We start from the raw sequence: 17,061 nt of genomic DNA, 5'->3' as shown, positions 1-17,061 counted from the left end.
CACACACACAAATAACAGCAGCACAAAGCCTCAGAGAATCAGTTTGAGGCAATATTTATTTATTTATTTATTTATTATATTTATATACCGCCTCACAGCCGAAGCTCTCTGGGTGGTTTATAACAGTTGATAGGAAGATCTTGAGGTCATCCTCAAGAACTTAAACAGGAAAAGGCCAGGTGAGCTTCCATAGGAAGGGGGTTCAAGAAGTGTGGTGCTACTGCAAGGAAGTCTCTGCTCACACAAAGTATAAAACAGGGTTTGGGACATGTGTTAATGGATCAATCAATCAATTACTTTATTACGGTCCAAGACCAGCACAGATGTGTTCATGGATCATTTTGATAAGCCTCCAGTCACATAAACTGGCCTTAAACCAGTTTTGCCTCATGTGAGAATATATGTATATATATCTCATCTCGTTCTGTAAGGAGAAAGAACTACTAAAATTTCAGGAGGCGGCTGCAAATTAAAAACAGCATGCTAAGCAAATAAATTCTTTATTGGCACATTAAAATCTGCTGGTGAAGGGGAAAATGTCTGCCTGACATTTCAAATGTCAAATCCTCCACAATTTTATGACAGAGCATCTTTTGATCTTTGGCTATATGGCATTTTCATTCCTTTCCTGCTTCTCCTGTTTCCTGTTTCTCTGACTTTTTTTAAAAAAAGCCCTTCCATAATCTCTCTCCCACAACCATTGCCATCCCTTTAAGCCAAGCCAAGGAATAAGACCATCTGAACTTCTGACGAAGGTAAAGATTCAGAGAACAAATTCATATAGCCAATTTCATAGGCTTTATTTGGTTTCCTAGTCATTCTCTCTTCTTAGGATGGGAACGGTAGTTCTGAGCAAGGGATCTCTTAACAGAGAATTTGCAGCATTTTCATCAGGTCATGGATACGGGCAGGTGTAAAATGGTTGGAGCAGTGGGGTCTCGCTGGGATCATGCCTATCCCATTCTGCGCAATTTCCTCTCCAGGATTTAGCTTGGAGAAACAAAGTCCCAATTCTGTGAGTTTATGGCTGATATTCTGCTGCGCATAGCACCGATTGCGTGATACCTATGAAGTATATTGTATTTTGTAATTGTGTTTTAAATTTGTTGGTTGTTTTTATGCTCTTCATGGTTTTAATTTTTGTGAACCGCCCAGAGAGCTTCGACTATAAAAATGTAATAAATAAATAAATAAATAAATAAATAAAGAACCATCACACTCCATCCTTGGAACATTTTTTTTTTAAAAAAATGAGCTCTATACATTAACAATGGTAGGCATAACTGAGAATGCTGGTGCAATCAGAATCCTGGTGCAATATGCATACACACTCTACCGTACAGTCATGTGTGTAGATGCTGGGGGTCCAGCAGATACAGTCTTGCTCCCCCTTCATGCATTTAGTCTATACATGTAGCGAATGTGAGGACAGCATTCATGTCTTGCTTCAACTCTTCTTTGCAAACCAAACTGTAGCTGAACACATCCTCGCAGGCACTGAGAAGTGCTGGCTCCAGGTTTTTGATGGTCCATGGCCAAGATACCGTCAATCTAGGAGCAACTAGGCAGTGGCATCTGCTTCTCCTCTGGCCAGATCTACAGCTCATGTCATATTGACACAATCCTGTCACGGTGATGCTCTGTTGCTGCTGTACATTGATACAGCATAGCACACACAATGACATCAGTTGTGGTGTTTGGGATATAAAGCTTGGGATCTAGTTCTCTGTAGGGTCTCTGATGTTGGTGGGTTCTCGGCAACTGCCCCATTTTGTACTTTGAATGAAAGTCCTGATTCACCACTCATGAGAACATAAGAAGAACCATGCTGGACCCAGGGTCCATCTCATCCAGCATTCTGTTCACACAGTGGCCAACCAGCTGACCACAGGAAACTCACAAGCAGGGCATGAATGCAACAGCACCCTCCCACCCATGTTCCCCAGCAACTGGTGTACATAGGCATACTGCCTCTGATACTGGTGGCAGCATATAGCCATCAGGTCTAGTAGCATTGATAGCCTTCTCTTCCATCCCCTAACCCAGCTTCTGGTGAACACAATGGTTTCTATGGCTTCCAGCTCGTGACACCTCCTTTGAGAGATCAGGCATGGCTCTTGTGCCTAGAAAAAAATAAAAATAAACAAAAACCAGGTTCTTTGGAGGCTCTTAGAAGAATGGGACTAGCAGCTTTAAACTTTATCAGGGAGATAGTGGCTGTACTTGAGATAAGTCCGGTAAATTCTGAAAGTCTCATGAGATGTTGAATGTCATGAAATACTTGCCTTTCAACATGTGTTATCAGTTAAACAGTAGCTCGCTTTCTGATCATAGCTTCACTGCTAAGAGCATTTTCTCTCCCCCCACCCTTTTTTAAAGCCAAAGTTGGTGTACTGCTTAAATAAATGCCATAGGAGTAAGGGATACCAAACTCTCTCTCCCTTTGTAAAAGGGTGAATGACACACAGAACTTGTGGTATTGACAGTTGGCCTTAGAATAAAACAAAATGCGTAGTTATTAGGAATAATTGTCGTGGCACACAATTTGTGATAAGCAACCCAGATATCCCCACTTTGGGTGGAAGCAGATGGATAAAAAATATTATTAGGTTTACTATTGCTTTACTATTTAAGAAAGGGATAACTGTATTTGTAAACTGGAGAGCATCTCTACATGACATACTTACATTAGTTTTATACTAGTTTAACTGTCATGGCTTCTTCTAAAGAATCCTAGGGACTGTGATTTCTTTTAAGAGACCTCTTTTCCTCTATATCATTACAGCTGTGAGAGGAGACAAAAAAAAGAGTCTTAAGCAGTTGAAGGGCTTTGCTAGACCTACCAGGTGTTCCGTCGTTGAGGAGCGGTGAAAGCGGATTTTCCCATTCAGCCGTGACGCCTCATGCTCCACACCTGCCTTCGATTTGTGGCGGAAGTTTGCGCTGGTTGTGCTGCTGCCGCCGCGAGCACGGTTGCGCAGCCACACCGGCCTGATTGCCGCGGCTTTTTTTTTCGCTCGCTGCACGGTTTGCGCACGTCCGAAAGACTGCAAACTTGCGCAGCCGTCAGCGATGCCGCTGCCGGCTGCGGCAGCGGCGGCGGCAGCGGCGGCAGTGCCAGTGCCAGCTGAAGTGCTGCTGGTGCTGTTGAGGGTCAACATTGATGCGCTCACTTCCTGATGGGGGTCGTGGCGGGTGTCATATGACCCGAGGTCAATCGTCTGCATGGCCACTCTGTGCCTACATCTCCCATCATGCCTCTGAGGTGTCGGCGGTGATGACCGCCTCTGTGCCCTGTGCCCCATCCCAAGGAGCCAACCCACATCTGGCTGTAGCCATGGCAGCAGCCCACAAACAGCTCTGCCCTCTGCCAGCCTGGTACCCACACTAACAGGCAGCGTACAGCACCGCCATTATGTGGCCACGGTAGCTGCCCACCGCAAGGAGTTACCAGCCACTTTTCCGTTCCTCCGTTCCTGCGCAAACTGTCACTGGGGAAATAAAAAAAAAACCACTAGAACAGGCGCACATCCCCCACCCATCCCCCACACACCCCAGCAGCACACTAGCCACTTTTCCGTTCCTCCGTTCCTGCGCAAACTGTCACTGGGGGAGTAAAAAAAAAAAGCCGCTCCGCCGCGCTGCCCCAGCTGGCGGACTGTGCGCAAATGGCGGAGGCGGCTTGACCGAAGCCGCTGACCACTCCCCCTTAGCACGCCTTTTCCTGCCCAGTGCGGACCGCAGTGACCTCACATCCTCCCACACGTACTCCGAATTACCGCGGGACGCCAGGAAAAGGCGCACTAGAACTCACTTTTTTTTTCTTTTTTTTTTTTATAATAATTTTTATTCATTTTCAACACTATATAAACATAGATAAACATTTCCAAAATATAACTGAAACAAACACAATAAGAAAAAAAATACATCAAATATCTGCTGCATACATATTAAATAATTGTTGAGTACAAATATCAAAAACTATTACATATGCCTTATCACACTACAACATCTTCATTCTTAACATAAAAGTGCACCCCCCACCTCGGGATCATTCTTGAGTCCAAAATCTAATCATTTCTTCTGCTGGTGGTTTCCCACTTCCCTTAGTAAACACGAACACTAGGAACTGTTTCCAAATTCCTTCGAACTCATTTATTTTAGTTACGCCTTTTCTCCACTTAATATTGCATGTCAGTTTATCATTAATGGCTATGTCCCATACTACTTTATACCATTCCTCAATAGAATATTCCCCTTGGATCTTCCAGTTCCTAGCTATCATCAATCGTGCTGCAACCAACAAACTCGATATCAGCTCTATAGTTCCTTTTCCACACTTTATATCTTCAAATAGTGACAGCAATGCTATTTTTGGTGTTTGTTCTATTTTCATTCCCACTATTTCTTCAATTTCTGAGAACACCATCTTCCATAATCTTTGTACATATTTGCATTGCCACCACATATGTAAATACGTTCCTTTTTCCCCACATCCTCTCCAACAATTTGCTGAGTGTTGATCACTTATCTTATTCAATCTAACCGGGGTTAGGTACCACCTCCATAAAATTTTAAAATAATTCTCCTTTATTCTTACTGATAAACTTCTCAACACTCTTTGTTTCCATAGTCCCTCCCAGCTCTGTCGCCCTATTTGTATCTTCAAATCTGATTCCCAAACCATTTTCTCTGTATTCTCTCTAAACTCCTTCTCTAGCAATATTTTATATATTTCACTCATTAATCCTTTTGAAGCTATACTACCTCCTTTTCCTTTCTCCTTACTTACTACTAATTCTTCAAACCTCGTCATCTTTCTGCACATTCTATTATCTTTAATCCACTTTTTATTCCATTGTTCTAATTGACCATATTCTAGCCAAGATAGCTTCTTCTCCTTTAACAAATTTTCCATATCCTCTCTTGTTTTAATATCTCTTACCCAATCCTTTAATTTTATTTTATTTTTCTCTTTTAATATTTTACATAATCTGCCCTTTAGATCCTCTGGGAAATTCTTTAACATTATTATCGGTGCTAAGGGAGAGTTGCTCGGAAGCAGCTTCCCTTTAAATTTACTCCAAATTTCCCATTGAGTCCTCAGGAGTGGATTATCTATACTTCCAACCCACTTTCTTCCTCCATCTTTAAAAAAAACATTCTCCAAATTCATCTCTACCTTACTTATGATTTTTTCTTCCATCCAATATAAATCTCCTACTCCCATAATTGCTTCTACAACATGTCTTAATCTATTTGCTACGTAGTATAATTTTATGTTTGGGAGACCCATTCCCCCCTTTTTTTGGCTTAGGTACCAATTATTTTTATTCACTCTTGCTCTCTTTTCTCCATTACAATATTTATTAATAATATTTTGCCAACTTTTTATCTCGGTTTCTGATATTTTTATAGGTAACATCCTAAATACAAAATTAATTTTAGCTAATATCTTCATTTTTATCAAAGCTATTCTCCCAAACCAAGATAAATTTAATCTTTTATATTTCTCCAATTTCTCTAGTACCTCCTTCTTTAACCTCGTTAAATTTTCCCTTTCTAAATTCTCTAGATTTTTTGTAATTTTAATTCCCAAATATTTAATCTCGTTCTTAACTTTCAATTCCATTCCCTTAAATTCCCAATCCTTTTCTTCCTTCTTAGTATAGTTAAACAACATCATCTCTGATTTAGACCAATTTATTTTTAACCCTGTAATTTCCTCAAATTCCCTCAACTGATATTTAATTCTTTCTAATTTTCTTAATGGATTCTTAATGGTCAATAAAGTATCATCTGCAAACATGTTTAGCTTTATTTCCCTTACCTCTCCAATTCCTTCTAACTCTTTATCCTCCCTTAGTGCCTTCGCCAAAACTTCCATAACCATTACAAAAAGGGGGGCGGAGCTTGGCAGCCTGAGCGATGGCGGGTTTCTTTTGAGGCTCTGAACGGCGCTTGCCGGAAAAGGCAATTATCTCTCTTCTAATGGGCATAAATCTTTGAGCAACCGACAGAAAATGATTATAAAACCAACAGGAGCTGGGAAAGTGGAGAAATTTGAAGAAGGGAGGTGAGATGAACTATGATTAATGCAATGTCTGTCTAAACGGCAACTCTATCAAAAGCGAAAGTAAAGTAAACGCTGACTCTGACGCAGTTTAAAAAGAAGGAATTTACGCTTGCTGGACATTGATTTGTGTTATAACCTTTCATCTTTATCTCACATGGGAACGATTGAAATGCTGGCTTTCTAAGGTGAAAGTGGTTGATTGGATTTATTGGCGTGGCGAGAAGGGGGGGTGAAGGGGCGAAAAAAGCTGCATTTGGCATTCGGTGAGGGAGATGTGGGATGCTGAGAGACTGTGAATGATTAAATCTGATCCCCTCTAGTGAATGCTGTTGTGAACTGGATATTTCCCCCCTCCTCATGAAGAAGGAGCTGTGAGTGCTACATAATAGAGAAGCCAGCATAAGTTGCTAAGGAAGAGAGTTGGACTCTAAGATTTATGCCCTACCCAGAAGGGACCCATGCCCAACGTTAAAAAAAAGAACAAAAGTTGGGAAAAGATTAATATACAAAAAAAGAAACCTTCAAATCATAATTTGGCTTACCTCTCCTTCCTGGAAAGTACAGCCCCTGGAGTTGAACAGGAAGAGGAAGATATAGACCCAGTCTCTTTGGATACAATACCAAATAAAGAAAAAAACATGGCTGAAGGGGGAAAAGAAAGTGGTAGTAACCCTCCCTCTTTAATGGAAATCAAGGCTATTATAGCAGAAAATAACATTATTATTTTTTAAAAAATGGATCAGCATATGAGTGAATTCAGAAAACAAATGCGTACTATTGCGGATAAAGCGATGGAAAATTCGGATAAGATCAAAGAGATAGAGGCTAAAGCGGATCTGGACCAGAAGAAACAAGAGGCTTTCGAAAAATCAATTAATATACAATTTAAAGAATGGGAATTGCGTTTGATTGCCTTGGAAGATCAATCTCGTAGATCTTCGCTTCGAATAAAGCAGCTGAAGGAGACGCAAGGAGAAGATCTTAGAGAAATTATCGTGAACTGGTTCAAGGAGCTGATGCCTGACAAACCAATAGATGGATCGGATCTGGACCGAGTCCACCGTGTGGGGGGGCAAAACTACAAAGGGACTAGAGACATATTGGTGAAATTTGGTAACTATTACAAAAAAGAGCAAATTATGAAAGAATTGAGATCTAAGGTTCAGATACAGTGTAAAGGCAAACCAGTGCAAATTTACAATGATCTTTCTCAACACACATTAAATTGGAGACGTAGTCTTAAACCAATAACGGAAACATTAATGAAGAATAAAATTCCTTATGCATGGGGTTACCCGGTTTTTTTAAGATTTACATATGGGAGGAGGGAACACAGAGTAACCTCATTGGATCAAGGTAAAGATTTGCTGAAGAGGCTGGGTCTGGATGGGGAAGCAGATGGGGCTGGAGTGGGTGGGGGAGGGAATGAGGCTGGGACATCTGGAGAATAAGAGAATTGTTAATTATGTTTGGAGATAATTGCAAATAGAAATGCTAATATAGAAACCTGCCGGCCAGGCACAGCACTGCCTCCCCCCTCCCCCTTTAAAGTAGATGGCTGGAGTACTAGACTCACGGGGATATGGGGGGGATTAGAGTGGGGGGGTGGGGAGGGGGGGAAGGTAGGGGAGGAGGGACTGGGGTAGGAGGGTGGGGGTTTTATGTATGGAGTTTGTGTTTTTATGTAAGCAAGTTTGAATTGCTGAGCACAAGGGATCGGAAGAGATTTCAAAAGGGTGATTATGGATAAAAAGATAAAGGTATCAACACTCAATGTTAAAGGTTTAGGGGCAGTCGTGAAAAGGAAGAGAATAGAACAAATGCTTAATAAAGAGGGATCAGATATTATAATGATCCAAGAGACACACCAAGGCTCCGAGAATTCGAATATGATAAAATTAAAGTGGTTAGCCTATTATGAAAAGTCATTAGGGACATCAAAAAAAAATGGAGTGGCCACTTTGATTTAAAAAAAAAGTGGGTTTACATTAGAAGAGGTAAAAAAGGATGATAAGGGTAGATATCTTATGTTAAAAGGTAAAATTGAGGGAAAGGTCTATACTTTGATTAATGTTTATGCCCCAAATGAGAGGCATAGAGAGTTTTTTATAAAGTTGTTTAAAGAAATAGAAGAATTTAAGGAGGGGTATGCTATATTAGCTGGGGATTTTAATATGGTTATGGATAATAAATGGGACAGGTCAAATCCCACTAATGCTGAAAAGAGGAACAATATGACTATATTGAATAAATTAGTAAAAGAAAATGATTATTTAGATTCGTGGCGTTTACTTAACGGGAATAGGCCTGGATTTTCATACTTTTCCCCAGTTCATCATACATACTCCAGGATAGATCATATATTTGTTTCAAAAGACTTTGCAACGAGGATTTGTAAAATGGAAATGGGGGTAATAAAAGTAACTGATCATGCCTTGTTAAGTTTAGAATTTACAGTTAAGAAAGATTATAAAGAGGCATATAGATGGAAGTTGAACACAAAGATATTGAAATACAATAAAATAGTAGATAAAATTCGGAAGGAACTGGGGGAGTCATGGGAAATTAATGAAAAAGGAGGAACAGCTGGGTCAGTCATTTGGGACACCATGAAGGCTGTAGCAAGAGGAATCTGTATTAGAGAAACATGTAGTTTAAAAAGACAACAACGTGCAGAACAGGAAAAGTTAGAGATAGAAATTAAAAACTTGGAGGAAAGATATTGGCGAAGTAAAGATAAATATAAATTAGTGGAAATACAAGCTAAGAAGAAACAATTAGAAAACTTAAATATAGAAGAGATTCAAAAGAATTTAATGTATATGAAAAGGGAATATTTTGAAAATAGTGATAAGAACTCGAGGTTGCTTGCCAAGCTCACACAAAAAGAAAAAGGGAGGAATGGGATAGAAACGTTGAAAGATAGCCGAGGGAATTATTGTCATGCAATGAAAGCTAAAATAAAAATTTTTCAGGAATTTTATCAGGAATTGTACAAGGGTAAAGAAATTCAACAAGAAAAGGTGGAGGAGTATATTGGAAGGTTTATAAAGAAGGAAATAAAATCAGAATATAAGGAGTTAATGGAGTCAGTAATAACTCAAAGAGAAGTTGAAGAGGTTATTGATAAGTTAAAAGTGGGTAAATCACCAGGAGCAGATGGTTTGGGTCCAGAATATTATAAGGTCTTCAAAGATTGTTTAGTTCCAAAATTAATGGAACTTTATAATAGGATATTATCAGGAGAGAAGATACCTGAATCATGGGAACATTCAGTGATAATTCTGATCCCAAAACCAGATAAAGACTTGACTAATCCCGATTCTTATAGACCTATTTCTTTAATAAATCAGGATGCTAAAATTTTTACATCTATTATGGCCAAACGACTAAATAAATTTTTGGCAGAATATATAGGAGCAGATCAATGTGGGTTTGTGGTAGGAAGGCATATGCATAATTTAGTGGGTAGAGTTTTAAATGTAATAAATGTAATAAAAAAAGCAAATATTAAGGCAGGTATTATGGCATTAGATATTTTTAAAGCTTTTGATTGTGTGAGCTGGCAGGCACTAAAGAGTATTATAGATAAATTGGGATTTGGAAATAAATTTAAAAATGTAATAGAACAGCTATATTCCCAAAATACGGCGGTAGTGGTGGTAAATGACGGACTTACTGAAAAGATACGACTAGCCAGAGGAACAAGACAAGGAGAACTCACTTTTTTAAAGTCGGGAGAAAGAGGCTTCACCGCAGGATAACGGCGGATCCTCGTGAACGTCATCTGGAAGCCTCGACGTGACTGTGGAAGGTAACGCGCGCTAGAGCCTCGTCTAGTAACGCCCGAAGTCTGACAGTGTAGATGTACCTGACAAAACAACAGATTTAAGGAAGTCGAAAGTATTTTGACCGGCCTTTGAACCAAATACGGAATCCTTTTTTAGCCCATCTTCTTTGAGTTAATCATATTCTCTTCTGGCCATCAGTTAAGGTGATATGATTAAAAAAGTGTGAGATATTAATATATGCATAAAAAATGCAAAATAGGGAACAAATCAGGGATGTGTCATGAAATGAAGTGAAAGTTGCACCAGATTCTTGTGCTCTTTTCACTGTCAGTCTGCATACAAATGAACCGGACTGAGACCAGGAGCCTCCATGCAAGTTGCGGGCAGCATTTTAGATGGGTTTCTCAATGTGCAGAAATCTTGGTAAGTTTCACATCTGAGCCATAGGCAGCCATGGAGCCAGGAGTCAGAAGAGTTGAGCCAGGCGTCAGACGAATTGTGCCAGGTGACAGAAGAGTGTTGGTGTTCCTGGAGTGGAGGGAAGGAGACAGAACTAGGCACTTCTCCATGTCCCCAGATCAAGAAGAATTTGCACTAGAACTTTAGGGAAGTGATTGTTTCAGCAATGATCCAGCTTGGACTGAGAACTTCTGTAGGAACTAGAGTCTCTACCACTTCCTGGCTCTCAGCCAGGCCCTGATCTGGGCAGGTGCTTATAGGGATGAATGGATCTTGTTACTCCTTCTCTGTGTGTTTCACAGACTGTGAGGGATCTTTCATTCCATCGTCCACTCATTGACGGAATCAGATTTTTGAATATTTTTTAAAGTGAATTTCGTTCCACTTCTGTAAGTGCGTCCCCCCTGCCCAGCCAAAGTAAAAATCCATTCTGCAAGGCTGTGGAAGCTGCATGAGTTGGAAAAAGCTTTTTTTGCTGCAGAATCTGCAGGCCAGATTCATAGAGATCTGAACTCAATTGAATCTGTTGCAGATTTCTGCTACATCTCTAGGTGCTAACAAGCTCTTCTCTTCCCCTAAGTAGACTTACATGCAGCTTGCCGGGTACTTCTCCGGCAGCCCTGAAGTGGCCACCCAACTCGACGGGATGTCTGTCACAGGGAAATGTGGTTCTTTTTTGTCTCAACAGAATTCCGCGGCATGTACGACTTTTTGTCTGTCAGCTGAGCTGCGCACTGTGCCCTGAACTCGGGGAATTTCCTGCACTCCTGGGCTAGGGGGCCCTGGGCACTGCTTGAACCCTGACAAGCCCACACCTAGAGCCAGTGAAGGCTAACCCTGACCAGGCAGAGCCCCAGCAGGGATGGTTCTTACCATTGAGGGGAAGCAGTGACTAGCTTGGAAGGCAGCGTCTCCAGGGCCTGGAAACCCTTTCTTCCCCATGGAGATCTTCCAGCCTGTAGCTCCAATGGCCCACGTCATGAGGTGGCTGTACACAGAGACACGGCTTCCCAGTTCTACCCTCATCAGCTCCTGATGATCACATTCCCTCCCCAAAGCAGCGTGATTCCTCATCTTCTGCCTGAAACACCTCAGGGCCAAAATTCAAGCTCACGTCATCCAAGACATATTTTGTTGCTGTTAATTGAGCGCATAATTGCTCATCTCAAAGGAACAAACTGCATTCCTAATTTGAGATTGCCAGGGGTGCTCATAGCGTCCTTGAAGGCAAACCAAAAGCTGTTAATAGTGCCTTTCTCAACCGAGTGTTGGCTAAGGTGAGAACATAAACCTCCATAAAGACATTAATAATTAGAAGCTGCAATTTAAACCTTCATTTCCAGATGTTTGTATGATGATGGAAACAAGATGGGGGATACTTGGGTTAGCAATACTAAAAATGAGAAGGATCTTGGAATTGTTGTAGATCACAAGCTGATTATGAGCCAACAGTGCGATGTTGTTGTTTATTCGTTCAGTCGCTTCCGACTCTTCATGACTTCATGGACCAGCCCACGCCAGAGCTTTCTGTCGGCCGTTGCCAAACCTAGCTCCCCCAAGGTCAGGTGCTATTTTGGGCTGCATTAATAGAAGTATAGCTTCCAAATCACGTGAGGTACTGGTTCCCCTCTATTCGGCCCTGGTTAGGCCTCATCTTGAGTATTGTGTCCAGTTCTGGGCTACACAATTCAAGAAGGATGCAGACAAGCTGGAGTGTGTTCGGAGGAGGGCAACCAGGTTGATCAGGGGTCTGGAAACAAAGCCCTATGAAGAGAGACTGAAAGAACTGGGCATGTTAAGCCTGGAGAAGAGAAGATTGAGGGGAGACTTGATAGCAGTCTTCAAATACTTAAAAGGTTGTCACACAGAGGAGGGCCAGGATCTCTTCTCGATCCTCCCAGAGTGCAGGACACGGAATAATGGGCTCAAGTAACAGGAAGCCAGATTCTGGCTGGACATCAGGAAAAACTTCCTCACGGTTAGAGCAGTATGACAATGTAACCAGTTACCTAGGGAAGTTGTGGGCTCTCCCACCCTAGAGGCCTTCAAGAGGCAGCAGGACAACCATCTGTCAGGGATGCTTTAGGGTGGATTCCTGCATTGAGCAGGGGGTTGGACTCGATGACCTTATAGGTCCCTTCTAACTCTACTATTCTATGATTCTATGACTTTCTCTCCCATGCAAGGTGAATGTCTTCTGCAACTAAATTGATTGGGTTGGTTCATCCATCAAGCCGAGTCATCATGTAGCGTTACACGAACAAGCCTTGAGGGACTCTTGGCCTCATATGCTCCCTCCTCATCTTATACATGGCAACCCTCCTTTCTCAGTTCAGCGCGACCCACTGTTGGCCTTTTCAGCCAATCTAGCAAATTGTTGTCTGTGCTTGTCTTGCAGATCCGGATGAGAAACTCCAACCTCCCTGCTTTTCCCGCTTCCGCTAGTTCAGAGCAGCAATGAAATAATAATAATAATAATAATAATAATAATAATAATAATAATAATAATAATGGGGTTTGGAGACTGATGGGTGGGTGGGGGATGCAGGCATGGAAGGTGGACTTAAGGTCTTCTCTGGCTCAGATTAAAAGCTGAGCCAAAGAAGGACTTTTGGGGCTGTAGTATCATTCATTCATTCATTCATTCATTCATTCATTCATTCATTCATAACATTTCTATGTAACTCTTTAGTCAATAGTCTCTCCCGGACTGGCTTACACGAACCAATAATTAGGCAATCTCTGCCCTCAGGCTTACAATAATAATACCAATAAAAAAATTACACACAAGGAAAGAGATGGAGGAAAAGACGGTGATGCTTGAGATGGTTGCAAACATATAGAGTGGACTCAGATCTGTGGTGCATCGATTGTCCTTGTAGGCTGGGCAGTGTTTTGTTGGCTGTTTCCTCTTTTCTTTCTTCTCTTCTGTGATTTCGCTTTGAGTTAAAGCTTAATCTGTCTCTTCCCCCACCCCCTCAGGGTAAGATGTTACCTCAGATGCCCTTCTGGTGGCAGTTGGGGGAGGGGGGAGCCATCACTGGCAGCTAGACTTGAGGCGAGCATTCCAGGTTCTCTAAATTTGTATTTCCAAACCAGGAAACATGGATTTTTGGTAATAACACATCATATAGCACAGCGGGGTGTTTTTAATAATTTTTTGGGGGGAGTCATTTATTTAATTTAATTTTAAAAAAACATTTCTTTGCTGCCTTTCAGGGCGGAAGCCTTTAAACCCATACCTAAAACAGTATGTGGTGTGTGTGTGTGTGTGTGTGTGTTTTGGCACTTGAGTGGATGTGTATAGTCTTGGCGCTGTGGATAAAAGCATTTCCCCCCTGAATTAACATATTCCCCTTGGTTTTCTCTCTCTCTCTCTCCTGTCTTCAGAGGCAGAAATAAAAACCCCATTGGGCCCGGGAAGTATGGCTATGGGAAAGTGCCCTACATACTACCGCTGCAGACGGACACAGGCCAGTTGTCACAGAAGCCTCGAAGGCAGCAGAGGCAGCCAACACGGAATGCGTCAAACCAGCAGGCCTTTGGAGCCGGGACTCCGTTTGGGCCCCCGGTTAACCCTGTGCATCACCATGGAAGCCTGTACCAAGAAGACCACAGGCCTCCCCTCAGGCCTCAGGCGGCAAGTGGCTCCTTTTACCAGCAGGCTGCCCCCCATTTGCAGGCCTTCCCCGCGGCACAAAGTTTGTTCCACGGTACAGACCTGAGCGCGCATTTGCCCGTAGCCCGCCAGCCAGCCCAAAGCCAGAGGGCTGCAGCGATCGTGTGCACCGGAGCCTACAAGCAATACAAGCTCTGCAACACGAACGTAAGTGACCCTTTTTAGGAATGCTGAGAGATTCAGAGGAGCTTTTGACAATTGCTTGGGTGGAAATCAGGAAAAACTTCCTCATTGTTAGAGCAGTACATCAATGGAACCAGTTACCTAGGGAGGTGGTGGGCTCTCCCACACTAGAGGCCTTCAAGAGGCAGCTGGACAACCATCTGTCAGGTATGCTTTAGGGTGGATTCCTGCACTGAGCAGGGGGTTGGACTCAATGGCCTTGTAGGCCCCTTCCAACTCTGCTATTCTATGATACTATGATGCCCATGAACATGGCTCCCAGCAGTGGCCAGCCTGGTGCCTTTACCACAGGGGTGTGCTACATCAGGGCCAGGGGCTGAATGTGGCTCTCTTGGGGACCCAGTCTGACCCAGGTGGCCACACGCTCTTCTGTCAGCAACACCCCTATTCTCCTAACCAGTGACCATTGCTCAACTTTTGTGTAGCTTTCCTTGCTAGTCTGACAGGTTGAAATGCCTCTCCCAAGGGTTAGCTGCTGGCAATGAAGCTTGAGTTTTTGAAGCTTGAGAATGCTGGTATTTTTTGGCACCGCCCATTTTGCATTTGGCTCCACCCACCATTGGAACGCGGCTCCTGAGGGCTTCTTCTAGTGGCATTTTGGTGTCGGCCTGAAAGAGGTTCCATATCCCTGATTTAGGAAGTTTCAAAGAGGGTGAGAACAAGGGCACTGCCCTGTTGTTGGTCCGTAACAACTTATATCCAAAGGGCAGATGGCCTCTCCTCACAGATAACTCCATCTTGTTATCGTGACTAAAAGCTTATACTCACACATGTTTTCCATGTATCTAATGCTTTTTCAAAGCCACCTAGGCAAGGAATGGGGCAGAATTTCGTTCAGTTCACATTTTAAGTTGGATTCACCAAATTTCACACTTTTTAACCAAAACTGAGGTCTCCTTTGAAATTTGCACTTCTCCAAATTTCGCATTTATAAAATGTGCATACAAAAATGTGCTTTTTCATGAAAATACATTATATTAGGAAAATGGCTTGCAAAAAAAAATGTGTATATTAGGTAAAATAGGGTACAAAAATACATGCCTTCAGAGAAATGGGCCCAAAATGGGCCCAAAATTCATGTGAATGTTTTTTTAAAAAATTCTCAATGTTTGGAATGATGGGAAACTTAAGACTGGAAAAATGAGAAACTGAAACTGGCAGAGCCATCAATCCCCTCACTGGATGGATCATGGCATCTTGAAGGATGACAGAATTTTCTAGCTGTGTCCATGGCTATTAGCAGTATATATTTGATAAACAGGAGTGGAGGACAACCGACAGGATAGGACCATCCTTGTACACTCCTAAGGCAAGGGTATTACAGGTGGTAGAGAAGGCTCATTTCCTCAAGAGAGCAGCCCTGTGATCCTGGCAGAAAAAGGTGCTTCACGCACCACTTGCAGCTAATTATTTATTTTAGTCATTGCATTTATATACCACCTTCCTTCCATCATGGAACTCAAGGTAGCTCCATGCAGATCCCAGGTGGTCTTCCCTTCAGGGAGTGACCAGACCCAAACCTGCTTGGTTTCAGCAACATGGCTACCTCCCATGCCCTCAGACCATGGTGTAATACTCTAAATTATTATTATTATTATTATTATTATTATTATTATTATTATTATTATTATTTTATTTATATAGCACCATCAATGTACATGGTGCTGTACAGAGTAAAACAGTAAATAGCAAGACCCTGCCGCATAGGCTTACAATCTAATAAAATCATAGTAAAACAATAAGGAGGGGAAGAGAATGCCAACAGGTACAGGGTAGGGTAAGCAGGCACAGGGTAGGGTAAAACTAACAGTAGAAAGTAACAGTAGAAGTCTGCACAACATCAAGTTTTAAAAGCTTTAGGAAAAAGAAAAGTTTTTAGTTGAGCTTTAAAAGCTGCGGTTGAACTTGTAGTTCTCAAATGTTCTGGAAGAGCGTTCCAGGCGTAAGGGGCAGCAGACGAAAATGGACGAAGCCGAGCAAGGGAAGTAGAGGCCCTTGGGCAGGCGAGAAGCATGGCATCAGAGGAGCGAAGAGCACGAGCGGGGCAATAGTGTGAGATGAGAACACTAAAGAAACACTAAAGAAACACTAAACACTAAAGTCCTAAACACTAAAGAAACACTAAAGAAAACACTAAAGAGAACACTAAAGAAAAGTGTTCCTTCCTTACCCTGTCTCCTTTCCTCCCCACCACCAGCTTATGCAGCTACACACATTTGGAGAATGTATAGTCTGGAATGTCATGGAAGAGGGGAGGCCTGCTTCAACTGTTGGACTTTTCAGATGTTCACACTGACTGCTAAATATACTTTCAAGGCTCCTCCACCACCAATCAAGATTGAAAAGCTCGAATGGATTTTGGGACGAGCCAAAAGGGTCTCACACATTGCTCCTCTCTGTCTGTCTCCACTCTATCTCTCACCAACCCTCACTCTTTCATCTTCTTACCTTTAAAAATCTTAAAAGGAAATAGAGACGGTGCAACCCATGGCTGCAACTCCGTTAGATGAAAAGCCAAATCATAAAAATAGGAAAATGGTCTAGCATCAGACCCTTGAAAGTCTATAGTATTTCTCCTGATTCTATGTGTTCTCCCAGTACGTACATTTTGAGCAGTAATTTAATTTATTAGCTGAAATGATTTGAGGGCCTCTGCTGGCAAACATGGAGAACATGGAGTCCCCCCCCCTTTTATTTGGAACATTCCATGAGGTTAATATAATTTATCAAGAGGGAAAGAACTCTGTTAATTGGAATCCTGGTGTTCAGTCACTTCCCCCTATGGATTCTGCTTGGGGCAGTTAATTAATTACAAATTAACTCAATCTGCCTTAGTCCATTAGGTCATTTCCTCGTCTTTATATTTTTTTATT

General features: G+C 42.0%; 2 protein-coding genes across 3 annotated transcripts in view; both read left to right on the top strand.

Moving 5' to 3' along the window:
• Nucleotides 1-17,061, top strand: part of TARS3 (threonyl-tRNA synthetase 3) — a 556,255-nt gene that overhangs the window by 205,061 nt on the left and 334,133 nt on the right. The window lies entirely within an intron of this gene.
• THSD4 (thrombospondin type 1 domain containing 4) overlaps nt 1-17,061 on the top strand; it is a 387,535-nt gene that overhangs the window by 52,238 nt on the left and 318,236 nt on the right. The window contains exon 5 of one of the 2 annotated variants that reach the window (XM_063142589.1): nt 13,717-14,152. The exons of the other annotated variant lie outside the window; for it this stretch is intronic. Within the exon in view, the coding sequence (XP_062998659.1) occupies nt 13,717-14,152 (436 nt within the window). The remainder of the gene's footprint in view (nt 1-13,716; nt 14,153-17,061) is intronic. 2 annotated transcript variants of the gene reach the window in all.

This window comes from Elgaria multicarinata, chromosome 16 (assembly GCF_023053635.1).
Source record: "Elgaria multicarinata webbii isolate HBS135686 ecotype San Diego chromosome 16, rElgMul1.1.pri, whole genome shotgun sequence".
Classification (NCBI taxonomy): domain Eukaryota; kingdom Metazoa; phylum Chordata; class Lepidosauria; order Squamata; family Anguidae; genus Elgaria; species Elgaria multicarinata.
This window is presented reverse-complemented; position numbering and strand designations above follow the sequence as displayed.